At 40.7% G+C, this 12784-nt stretch overlaps 2 protein-coding genes across 2 annotated transcripts in view; both read left to right on the forward strand.

Annotated features, from left to right (window-relative positions):
* fbxl7 (F-box and leucine-rich repeat protein 7) overlaps positions 1 to 1303 on the forward strand; it is a 31435-nt gene extending 30132 nt beyond the window's left edge. Inside the window, exon 4 of the mRNA XM_084118786.1 lies at positions 1 to 1303. Within this exon, the coding sequence (XP_083974912.1) occupies positions 1 to 737 (737 nt within the window). The 3' untranslated portion in view covers positions 738 to 1303.
* A 3725-nt stretch (positions 1304 to 5028) lies between these two features.
* Positions 5029 to 11801, forward strand: LOC311086964 (uncharacterized protein). Its single transcript, XM_084120206.1, has 13 exons — positions 5029 to 5473; positions 5570 to 5656; positions 5744 to 6112; positions 6227 to 6307; positions 6381 to 6563; positions 6655 to 7259; positions 7371 to 7692; positions 7888 to 8692; positions 8913 to 9122; positions 9222 to 9520; positions 9853 to 9939; positions 10048 to 10215; positions 10312 to 11801. Exons 1-13 carry the CDS (start codon positions 5324 to 5326, stop codon positions 11422 to 11424), a joined length of 4479 nt encoding a protein of 1492 aa, XP_083976332.1. The 5' UTR covers positions 5029 to 5323; the 3' UTR covers positions 11425 to 11801.
* Positions 11802 to 12784: the final 983 nt, after the last annotated feature.

The raw sequence follows: 12784 nt of genomic DNA on the forward strand, positions 1-12784 counted from the left end.
GGTGCTCTAAGGTAACGTGCATCAGCCTGACTCGGGACGTGTCCGTGAAACTCTCCCCTCTTCATGGCCAGCAGATCTCTATCCGCTATCTTGACATGACTGACTGTTTTGCTTTGGAAGACGAAGGCCTGCACACCATTGCAGCTCACTGCACTCAGCTCACCCACCTCTACCTGCGGCGCTGCGTGCGTCTGACCGACGAGGGCCTGCGCTTCCTGGTCATCTACTGTCCGTCCGTGCGGGAGCTCAGCGTCAGCGACTGCCGCTTCATCAGTGACTTTGGCCTGCGGGAGATCGCTAAACTAGAGGGCCGCCTGCGCTACCTCAGCGTAGCGCACTGCGGCCGCATCACAGACGTGGGCGTGCGCTACGTGGCGAAATACTGCATCAGACTGCGTTACCTGAACGCTCGTGGCTGCGAGGGACTGACGGACCACGGCATTGAGCACCTTGCCAAGAACTGCCTCAAGCTCAAGTCCCTGGACATTGGGAAGTGCCCGCTGGTGTCGGACGCAGGCCTGGAGCAGCTTGCACTAAACTCGTTCAACCTGAAGAGACTGAGTCTGAAGTCGTGCGAGAGCATCACGGGCCGTGGGCTGCAGGTGGTTGCTGCGAACTGCTTCGACCTTCAGCTGCTGAATGTACAGGACTGTGACGTGTCACTGGAGGCGCTGCGCTTTGTCAAACGTCACTGTAAACGCTGCGTCATTGAACATACTAATCCAGCCTTTTTCTGAGAGCTGCACACATGAGATTGCGTGGACGGATTTGAGAAGATAATCTCTTTTGACCCGGGCCGGTGACGTCTCCGCTGGACAACATAGCCGAGATTTACACTGCTGCACCTCTGTATTTAATTTGCATGGTTGGGAGAAATCTTAACTTTTTAATCCATCTATTTATATTTTTATTCACTTATATATTTTTTTTGATTACTCATCTTTTGTATATGTCAGATTGTATTACATCTAACATGTACATTGCAAGCAATGAATTTTCATGAATGCAATTTCTTGATGCATAGAGGATTACATGATGTGACTTTAACCAGACATGAAACTAGTTTGCAGAACTACAGTGGTCCATAATTCAGTTTTTTTAGTGTTTACATTTGATATCTCTGTTGTGAATGTTTTGCTTTGTTTCATCATGTAAGCCTTTCTGTCTTGGTTTCAGTGCCAAGTAATATTACCGAACAGTGCCATTTTTGCTGTGACGTTCACCTTTGTAATGGTCAATAAGGCTCGTTTCAGGTGTTTAACAAATTGAAGACCACAGTGGAATAAAGAGGTCTAAGCCATATAAAACAAAATCATGATGTCTGCTTTTATCTTGCTAACCTGTAGTAGTCGAAGTCCATGAAAGAAAAAGCACAAAATATGCTATTACAGTGGTTGTCAACCTGTGGGCTGCTACATTTTAGAATTGTACATTCTAAGTACTCATCTTGATTACTGAATTACATTAAATGGTTAGTTCACCAAAAATTTTCGTTCATCTTCGGAACACAAATTAAGATATTTTTGATGAAATCTGAGAGCTGTCTGACTCCTTCATAGGCTTCTATGCAATTTCATTCTGCCGGTCCAGAAAAGTTAGTAAAAACAATGTTAAAATAGTCCAAGTGACTACAGTGGCTCAACCTTAAGTTTATCAAGCGACGAGAATACTTTTTGTGTGCAAAAAAACCCCAAAATAACAACTTTATTGTGTGTGTGTGTGTGTGTGTGTGCACACTTGTCCACTCATCTTTTGAGGATTAACCACAGGTTCTCTATGAAATTAAGATCAGAGGACTTGCCTGGCCACGGATCCAAAATTTCAATGCAATGATCTCCGAGCCACTTCATTATCACTCTTGCCTTATGACATGATGTTCCATCATGCCACGGATCATCACCAAATTGCTCCTGGATCGTTGAGAGATCGTTGCTCTTGCAGAACGTTTTGAAATCTTTCTTTATTCATGGCAGTGTTTTTTGGCAGAATTGTATGAGAGCTCACTCCATTGGATGAAAAGAAACCCCACACATGGATGGTCTCAGGATTCTTCACTGTTGGCACGACACAGGACTCATATAGCGTTCACCTTTTCTTCTCCGGACAATTGATTTTCCAGATATCTCAGACAGTCGGTAGGGTGCTTCATCATGGTAGGTTGCTTCATCGAAAATAACTTTTCACCAGTCTTCTGCCGTCCAATCTTCAGCTTCCTGCAGAATTTCAGTCTGTCCTTGATGTTTCTCTTGGAGAGAAGTGGCTTCTTTGCTGTCCTTCTTGACCCCAGGCCGTTGTCCAAAAGTCTTGGCCTCACTGTGCTGTGAGTACAGATGCATCACATCCACTTGCTGCCAATATTGAGCAGCTCTGCACTGGTGATGACACGACTCCATAGCTTTCTGGACACTCTGGGACAACCTGAAGCTTTCATCACTGCAGTTGAACCTCTCTCCTGAAGTTCTTGATGATCCAATAAATGGTTCTTTCAGGTGCAATATCCTTTGCAGTAGTTTCCTTGCATGTGAGGCCATTTTGATTACAAAGCGATGATGGCTGCACGTCTTTCTTTGGAGGTAACCACAATGATTGGAAGTACTTTTTCCCTCCTTTTATAGCAGGGTTCACCAATCTCGGTCCTGGAGGGCCGCTGTCCTGCAGAGTTTAGCTCCAACCAGCTCCAACACACCTGTTTGAAAGTTTCTAGTATGCCTAGTGAGACCTTGATTAGCTGGTTCAGGTGTGTTTAATTGGGGTTGGAGCTAAACTCTGCAGGACAGCGGCCCTCCAGGACCGAGATTGGTGAACCCTGTTTTATAGCAATCAGTCTGCTCCTAATCCAATCAGAATGATCAAACCATTACGCCTATGGAATAATCCACCCGCACAATCGTGTGTATTAATTTATGTTCATCATTTATATATTTATTTGGACCTGATTTTATAATCACTGTCAGGTGATTAAGTCCCTCTTCTACATTGTAAAATCTGCTAAATGATAATAATTACAAAAAATAATTAAATTAGAGGGATCAGATTGCATGTGTTGTTATGTTGTACCGCCATGAATAAGCTATTTTACATAACAGATGTTTATATAGTCCACAAGACAAAATAATAGCTGAATGTACAAAAATTAACCAGTTTGAACAAGTTCAAAAGTTTGCAGTCTTGATTCTCAATACTGTGTTGTTACCTGGATGTTCAGTGACTGTTTGTATGTTTTGTGATAGTTGTGATAATTAAATGCCATTTGTTCTTCATCCTTCACTAACTCTTTCCAACAGAGACTGTATGATATTGGAATCTACGGAACTGATGCTCCCATTCACACAATCCTATATTTATAATATATATGTTATTAGCCACGTTTAAGGAAAAGATCAGGCATCTAAGGTAAGCACTGTGTAATTTTACATTTGAGGCAGTATGTATAATTTATAATGAAACACTTCAAAGCTGTTTTGACAATGTTACTTGCAGGTTAAGCTGTTTAAGCTATCATTTAGCCGCTAACTGACACCTTGGTCAGTTGCCACAGAAAAAAAGCTAGCTGGCAATGTAGTTGTGAGAAAATAGAAGGAAATGTAATCAGATTAATTTGAGTCTGACTATTTCCTAGTGATAAAACAGCAGTACAGTCCATTGTAGCCTAATATTACATCCCTGAGCAGCAGAGCAGTCCAGGCTAACATGCGTACACTACATAGTCAACACTATACAACTAATTCAATTATCATCACAGCCCACAGCAGTTCAGAACAGCATAGAACAGAGTTTCCCAGATTGTTAGGGAAATCCCCAACATTTACGTGAGGTTTGGGCACCACCTGCTGTCTTGACCCGCAAAATTCACGGGGAATTTTGAAAAATCTATATATTATGGACAAATAAGTAGAGTGGAAAAGGATGTGTTGTGTATATTTCAGATCTCAGCATTTCCATCTTTTACATTTTACGACAGCCAATCAGATCTCAGCATTTCCATCTTTTACATTTTAAGACAGCCAATCACCGTGGCCCTTTCCATCATTGCCGGAGCATGCGCATAAGTCCACCTCTTATCGCTCACAGCGAATCAATAAATACTATTTTTATTTATAGAGTTATTTTTGGAAATATATATATATATATATATTTTTTTTTAAATAAACTTTTAACTTAACGTTACATTGTTTAGGTAAGACGTTGACGGTGACACCGAGGTAAGATTTCTCTAATTAACCAGCTTTATAGTTTAAAAAAATAAAAATAAACTAGGTAAGACGACCTATGGGTAAGACGTTGACGGTGTCACCGAAGTAAGATTTCTCTATTTAATTAACTAGCTTTAATTCATAGTTATTGTTGTTGTTGTTGTTTTTTAATAAACTTTTAACTACGTTACATTGTTTTAGGTAAGACGTTGACGGTGACACCGAGGTAAGATTTCTCTATTAATATTTAATTAATAGTTTTTTCTTAAATAAACTTGTACATTGTGTTAGGTAAGACGTCGACGTTGTTGCTTTGTTTAGTCTGCTAACTAACTTAACGTTAGCTAAGAATGAATGAATGAATGAATGAAGGGAGTAACGTTAGCATTAGCTGAAACGTATTTTCGACAGAGAGAAACGAATGGTTTACATTGGTAACGTTACAACGTTGGTACAACAACTGATATTGTGTTCACTTTTAACACAGACAATGATTTAATATGAATTAATGAGTTTTGTATTGTATTCAGGTGTTGCACCTGTTATAACAGGAGACTTTGTGTTTACCAACTGATAATTTTGTGTTTACCAACTGATAATAATCTTAAAATGATTGTATTAAATTACTTCTATATCTGCTACTACTATGTATTAATATATTATACACTGAGGTACTATGTATTAATATATAATACACTGAGGTACTATGTATTAATATATAATACACTGAGGTACTATGTATTAATATATTATATGTATTACAGAAATATATAATACACTGAGGTACTATGTATTAATATATTATACACTGAGGTACTATGTATTAATATATAATACACTGAGGTACTATGTATTAATATATAATACACTGAGGTACTATGTATTAATATATTATATGTATTACAGAAATATATAATACACTGAGGTACTATGTATTAATATATTATACACTGAGGTACTATGTATTAATAAATTATACACTGAGGTACCATCTAATGCTATCTACATACAGGAGTTTTATAGTAGTTAGTTAAAACTAAACTACCCATGTTGATATGGTTAAACCATTTACTGAATAGTTACAAATTTAAAGTGAATAGTTACAATTTTATTTACTCTAGTAATAGAAGATGGCATCCAAACACAAAAAGCACAGGGCTATGAGCGAAGAGGAGTGGATGTCACGCCTGCGAAGGTTTGCTGCTGTAGGGGTCTGGCCTTCTGAGGCAGGAAACAGGCCGGCACCCCGCCAGAAAAAGTGGCATGACCTGTATCTGAAGGTAAATTTAGATAAAGTGTTATGTGTACAATAATAAAACATAAAGCTATGTCACATTCTTCACATTCTTATGATTCACTGCCAAACAATATTACAGATTGGAAAATGTCCAGTGCAGTTTAGGGGACAAATGCCTTTGTTTGGAGGGACACAGACATGTAGTTGTGGATTTCATATAGCAAAGGTATCCACAATCTTTTCCTAAAATTATGAAATGTTGGTGTTGTTGTCTCTATTATTAAATTTAATTTTCTTTTCTCTTAACCTGTAGCTGACACCAGGTCCCTCATCTGCATCATCTGTCGCTACAGCGGGTCAGACGGCAACACCTGCTCTCACGGCAACACCTGGTCTAACGGCAACATCTGGGCAGATGGCAACACCTGCTCTCACGGCAACACCTGCTCTAACGGCAACACCTGGTCTAACGGCAACATCTGGGCAGATGGCAACACCTGCTCTCACGGCAACACCTGCTCTCACGGCAACATCTGGGCAGATGGCAACACCTGCTCTCACGGCAACACCTGCTCTCACGGCAACATCTGGGCAGATGGCAACACCTGCTCTCACGGCAACATCTGGGCAGATGGCAACACCTGCTCTCACAACCCGCAAGCCAACTTTGACTATGGCATCAGTAAGTAATGAGTATTTACTGATACTGATATTTAAATTTTTAGCATATTCAAATATATGCATTTTAATTTACAAGGCTCCACTTAAGATGACTTTTTAAAAAACATTTTTTCAGTTTATAAAGCCACGGTTCGGTGGGTCCCACGGTGCCGCTTTAAAGCCAAACTTAGATTTGGGCAGGAAGCATGCAACCAAGGTATTGTAAAGAGAATGACAGTTTGAATTTGATTTTACAATCATACAATAAAATCGTGGTTATATTCTCTCAGCCCATCAGTTGCACTTCCGACTCTTCTGCCATGTCCAGCACTGTCACAAGTGCCATGACAAGGAGGACACCATCGCCTGCCTGCAGTTCCAGGATGTTCATTCAGACTGTCTCTCCTCTGTCTATTCCTCCCTCTCCTGTGTCCACAACCACATCTTCGATACCATCGGTAGCTGCTAGAGCTGTGAGAAACTCTTAATTTAAGTGGTTTTCTTCACAATGACACTTCACTTCAAATAATCATCCTTCATTATTTGCCTTTTTTATTTTTAAAGGAAGTGTCAGCTGCCGCCTCCTTCACTGGTACCTCCTCTGCTCCTCTTGCCACTGCACCCTCTGGATCTGCCACTGCCACCCCTTTTTTTGTCAACTCTGCTGCTCCATCTGTGGTTGGTCGGTCAGCTCACCCCACTGCTGACATGGAGACTGCTCCTGGTTCAGAGCCTGGCTGGCTGCCTGCAAAGCTGATAGGGACCATACCACCTCAGGATCAGAAGTGGATTTCATCTGCTCTGTGGAGGAACCACCGGCTGCGCACTGACCTTAAGCTGTGGTATGATCCACCAGAGCCAGCGCTTATTTATCATCAGGCCCCCACTCCAGAGCATTTTTTTACACACCGGCTTCTCTTGTGGATGCCATACCACCTTTGGAAGGTCAGGCTGTGCTGTCCTGAGTGTGGAAAACAGCTCACAGGTTATGGAGCCCACAAGAGAGCCCGCCAGGTTTTGGATGTCGATAGGTACTACCTGATGATCACGGAGACCCTCTGGTGCAGTGCCACTGGTTGTAAGACGAGTTACATTTCCAGTAGCAAGACCATCTTGGACCAGCTGGATTTGGCACACAGAATGGAGTTCCGACTGATCCTGACACGAAGGTGAGTATACTGAAATTATTTAGCCTGTGTCACAAATGTTTGTCATTCAAACACATTAGAAATTAGCTTGTTTTAATGTTTGCCATTTTTTCACTTTGTTTCTTAATACAGATACGCTTGTGACATGCGTGTGATCCGTTTTCTGAGGGAGAGGACCTTGGGTAATAGCCCCAGCCGCTTGGTCAGGCAGGTGAGGGAAAATCACAGCGAGGAGTGGCTGAAGCGTGTTTGTCGCTACCTTGGCACATGCTCAGACTTTGTTGCCCAGCCAAGCCTGCTCCCTGTCCACGACCCTCCGAAGCCAGTGGCTATTCCTTCTCACAGGTGGATGCTGGCTGTTTATGGCCGAGACATCTTAAGCAGACTGGATCACATCAAAGCCAGCATAACTTCAACCTTTGGCAATATATTAAAAATGGATTCCACAAAAAAGGTCAATATTTTTTACTCTTACTACTGTAGAATCACACCTTACAAACAAAAGTCTAAAATACAACATTAGCATTAAAGACCTGTGAAAAATGTAATTATTGCTTTGTGTAAAAAACAGTATTATTTCAGTGTTTTACATATAAAATAAAAAGTTTATTTGGGCTTTAGGCACTCATTGTCTTTTGTGTTATCACAGATCACCAAGAAGCTATCAGGCTTTGCCAAGGGGACCGCCTTGTGGCTTACATCTGTGAGCAATGAGGTGGGCCAAATCCTCATCAGTGTCCTGACTGCTCAGGAGGGTCCTGCTCTTGACACCATGGCTGCTGATCTCATCCGCAGGTACAGCAATGCTGGTGTGGCTCCTCCTCGGCTTCTCTATGTGGATTGTGAATGTTGTCGGGAGGGCACTGGACAGACAAAACTCAAACAAAGATTTGGTGGGTGGCCAGACCTGGTTGTAAAGCTTGACATATACCACTACATGCGGCGACTGGCATCTGGGTGTACAAAGGATGCACATCCTCTGTACCCCATCTTCATGTCCAGACTGTCAAGCTGCATTTTTGAGTGGGACAGTGGAGATGTTGCCTTGCTGTGTCAAGCTAAGAGGGAACAGCTGAAAGGAGAAGGTGTTCCTGGGATCACTGAAAAATTAGTGGACCAGCAGATAACCAAGGAGGAACTGGGGTTGCACTGCAGGAGGCGGACAAGAGGGGAGCCGCAGACTATCATAATGATTGAACTGCTTCTCAATGAGCTCATGGGGGTAAAGGGCAGAGACCTTCTTGGTGTCCCTCTCTTGGACCACGAGAGGATGCAGCACATCTGGCAAACCCAGAAGAAGCACGTGAAGTGCATTCAAGATGAACCAGGTGTCCTTCTGTACACTGTAACTGGCACCACTACAAAGGGGGGCATTGTCTTGCCAAACTACAGATGTGCGAGAGGGTCCACATCACTTGAATCCTTCCACTTACATCTGAACAGGTTCATTCCAGGTCAGTAGGAATCATTTTTTATTCATCAGCAAGATGAGTACATATTTGGAGTTAAACATTTTATTATTAGTAGTAGTAGTAGTAGTAGCAGTAGTATTGTTATTGTTATCATTATAATTATTGTTATTATCCTGGGAACACTGACACAGTTAATGTCTGTCAATGAACCAAATACAACAAGTTAACCTAACAATATTGCTCATATTTGTACTGTCTTAAGGAACCAGTGCCAACAGCCTGAATTTCCAGCTGTACCTCCTGGAAGGCCTTAACAGATGGAATCAGGACCGTGAAGCTGCATCCCTGGCAGTCAAGCCTCCATCACTGCTCAGCTACTCAGGCGACCTTGTTCAATGTGTTAACAACTACAGTGTCAAGGTGCTTGGAAGGAAACTTGTCCCCTCTTTTCAGCCACCTGCGGTTTACACTGGTTAGTTTAAGCTTTCCATCATGAGGCTATTTTCTATAAAATAGAATTACCTTTTTATGAATTTTATGAAAAGTAAATTTTCCTTCTTGTCTGTCCCAGGGGAGCTAATAGGTATAGATTACCTATACCGCCAGACAGGGAGGGCCTTGCAGGATGTCCAACCTGACTCAGAGGAGACTGAGCAGATGCTGGAAGATGTAGGCACAGAGGAAGAGTTGGAAGATGAGGGCTTTGAAGATGCTGGTTTGGACCCAACCGTTGGGCTACTGGACCCATCCTCTGGTCCATCACCTGCCACCACCAGCTCAGCCGTCATTCCAACTCCCACCTCTCTCCAGGCTACTTCTGGACCTGCTGGACCTTCAGGGCCTGCATCTGTTGCACTTGAGCAACGACTGGTAATTATGCCTGTCACATTTTGTTTTTATCATACCGTGTACTGATAATTTAGACTTTTATTGTATTGTGATATTTATTATTATTGATGTGTAATAATAATAATAATAATAATAATCATTATTGTATAATAATAATTAGAAAATGTATTTGTATATCACTTTTACAAAACATTTTCAAATCACAAAAAAATACACAATGCAATCATGAAATAGACAGAGATGTAAGACAATGAATAGAAATCTGAAGAATACATAAATGAATAAAAGCATAATGCTCTAATTAAAATCCATTTTATAATAATGTGTTTTTAAAAGAGTATTACATTTTGCAGATTGTGAATGCTTGTACCGGCTCTGCTGCTGCTAGTCCCTCCTCTTCACTGCCATCACCCATCACCCCTGCAGCCCCACAACAACTGGCAAGTGTTTTGAGACATGTATCAGTGGCGTTATTGTCTTGCTTGTAATTGTATTATTTTGATACTTATTTGATTATTATTATTTATTTTTATTATTACATTTAACAGGTTTCAAATGAGGATACCACTGCACCCTTTGGCCCAACAGCTGTCCCCACCAGCCTAGCCTCTGCTCCTCCGTACTTTCCCATCGTCCCAGCCTCTCTTCCCACTACTACAACTACAAGTCCCTCTGGGACACCTGCCATGACTCCAGCAGCACCACAGCAAGAGCTGGTAGGTCTTTTGTGACATGTAAAAAGTGTGTAAGATGTGTTATTTTTCTGCCTGTGATGTTGTTATTTTATTTGTATATATTCATATATTTACCAGGCTGTTGATGAGCGCAGTATCCCAGGGATGGACAGAGTGGACAGCCTGGCAGAGTACTTGGTGGGACTGAGGAATGAAATTGGACAAACACTTAACTCCCAGCAGGCCAGTACCATCATAGCTCTGTGGCAGAACCTTCTACCATATGACCAGCAGCGTGTGACGTACTCTGCACGCTACCAGCCGCGCCTGGCAACCGGACGCTTCAGGTGCTCTAAAAAGAAACCTGAATTTACGCCAGGTGTGGAGAGCATGACACGTTGCGTCCTAGGATCGACAGGTTCCCCTGCCCAGTGGCCAGACTGTTGTCGTCTGGTAGAGTGCATTTTTGTTAAACTCTGTGACATCCATAAAAGTCCAAAAAAACAGGGTAAATATGCACTGACTAGATGGACTCTAATTCTCAGAGACTACAGCAAGATCAGACAGCTGGTCCTGGGTAATGGTGCAGTCATGCAGAGCTCTACTCTGCAGTTGTTTGATGTTAATCAAACAACTCTCATTCAGTGGCACAACAAGCGACTGAAGAGGCAGGAATGTAATATTCTGCTGCAAGGGGTCAACTTGCCTGCCTACATTCCTGTTGCTCCCGTACCTCTCCCACCAGTGCAGGTACGCCCCACTGCTGCACCACCACAGCCTGGCCCTCAACATCAGTACCACTTGCCTCAAAGTACAGCAGGACAAGCAGTGGTCAAGAGGAAGTCTGCAGCTCCGGCCCAACGCACAGATTCTCTGCAGTCTGTCTGCACAAGGTTGCCAGCTCAGAGCCAATTGTTCCCTCAGCAGACATCTCCACCTACCCCTGCCCCTTTGCCTACTGTCTCCGGCCCCAGCCCTGCCAGTGACCCTCTTGTGTATGTGTTTTCAACCCCACAAGCCTATGCATCCAAACGGATTACTCCTGCTGGCCCCCTTTCCTCACCACCACCTGCCCGGAGGACTTACAATCGGAAAGTTGATAAAAATAAATGCAGTCAGTGCCAACAGCCCCGCAACAAAGAAAGTGGCCACAGCCAGTATTATGGGTACATATACTGTCCCCAAAATGCTGGTATTACACTTGACCAGTGGATGGAGGAGATGCGGAGGAAGAGGGCAGATAAGAAATAAACTGTTCAATATTAATCCCACATAACAGGTCTGGCATTTCAAAAATAATTAACATAACAGAAATAACATACTGTATATTGCAGTTTTGTGAGCCATGTAAGGAGTGTTGATTTTGTCTTTTGTATATTTTTTACCAGTTGACCAGAATCTTCTACCTTTAGTACTTTTTTATTTGGTTTATTTATTTATTTATTTTATATTTGTGTTTTATATTTAATATTTAATTATTCAATTCATTTGTATCTGTGCCATGCTTACTGTGTGTATATTTTGTAATAAATTGTTAATATATTTAAACAGCAAGGCCTTTATTTATTGTCAACATTCACTCAGAGAAGACAATTACATTGTGGCAGTACTTTCAATTCTCATTTCTTTCATGTTTAAATTAGATTGTATTAATGAATTGGGTGTTTTTTTCTGAAGCAAATATGTAACATACATACATACATACAAACAACACATATGAATATAGTAATAACTTTTTATACATTTAAGTTGAAACATATGGTAATATTTCAGTTAGGGTTTTTGGTTAGAGATATTTCTATCTTTGTGTGTTTACTGCAATCATAATTTATCATCAGACATTTTGTCGTCTTTTATAAATCATTCTGTGAGCCTAAGTCAAAACATTATTATAATAATAATTATTATTATTATTATTATAGACCTATATATATAATATGTATAGTACGTTTCAAGGAACTCCATATTCATATAGGTAATAAATATAAACATGTATCCATACAATGAGAAAAACATTAATAAAATTAACATATGAAACATTTTAAATTCCAGTGAAATATCACTCGCTATCATAATATTATATCACAAAGGCATTGACCTTGGATTCACAATCACCGTAGAACGAATCAGATTTCAGATCGTTAATCGTTATATATATAAGTGCTTATTAATTTACAATTTACTTGATTTATCTTGACCTCTGATTTATCCATAATGTCAGCGTGATGTCAATGCTCCGTTTATTAATTTACTCAAAAAATAAATATAGTTCAGTTAGAAAAGAGAGTAATTTAAAAAAGATTTATTATATTCAATGGTGAAATGATAAAATAAATAATACATTTCAATAAACCACATATTCATATAATAAATACATTTTAACATGTATCCATACAATGAGAAATACGTTTTTTATAAAATAAGTGTTAAGGCATAAAAGCACATGAAATTTATTCATATGTGTTCATTCATTAAGAAAAGATTAGAAAAGATATTGGGTGATTTCAACCTTGTCCGAGGTGGGACTCGAACCGACGTCGTTCACGTCAGTGATTTTGCCCATGAAATATATAAAAAGGCAATTTTCTATAAAATATGAATACCAATCTAC

Source organism: Abramis brama (assembly GCF_963993115.1).
Source record: "Abramis brama genome assembly, chromosome: 7".
In the NCBI taxonomy this organism is placed as follows: Eukaryota; Metazoa; Chordata; class Actinopteri; order Cypriniformes; family Leuciscidae; genus Abramis; species Abramis brama.

Coding starts and splice junctions, on each gene's coding strand:
- LOC311086964 (XM_084120206.1), top strand. CDS start 5,324: ATGGCATCCAAACACAAAAAGCACAGGGCTATGAGCGAAGAGGAGTGG. Junction 5,474..5,569: donor GGCATGACCTGTATCTGAAG/GTAAATTTAGAT, acceptor ACAATATTACAG/ATTGGAAAATGTCCAGTGCA. Junction 5,657..5,743: donor GTGGATTTCATATAGCAAAG/GTATCCACAATC, acceptor CTTAACCTGTAG/CTGACACCAGGTCCCTCATC.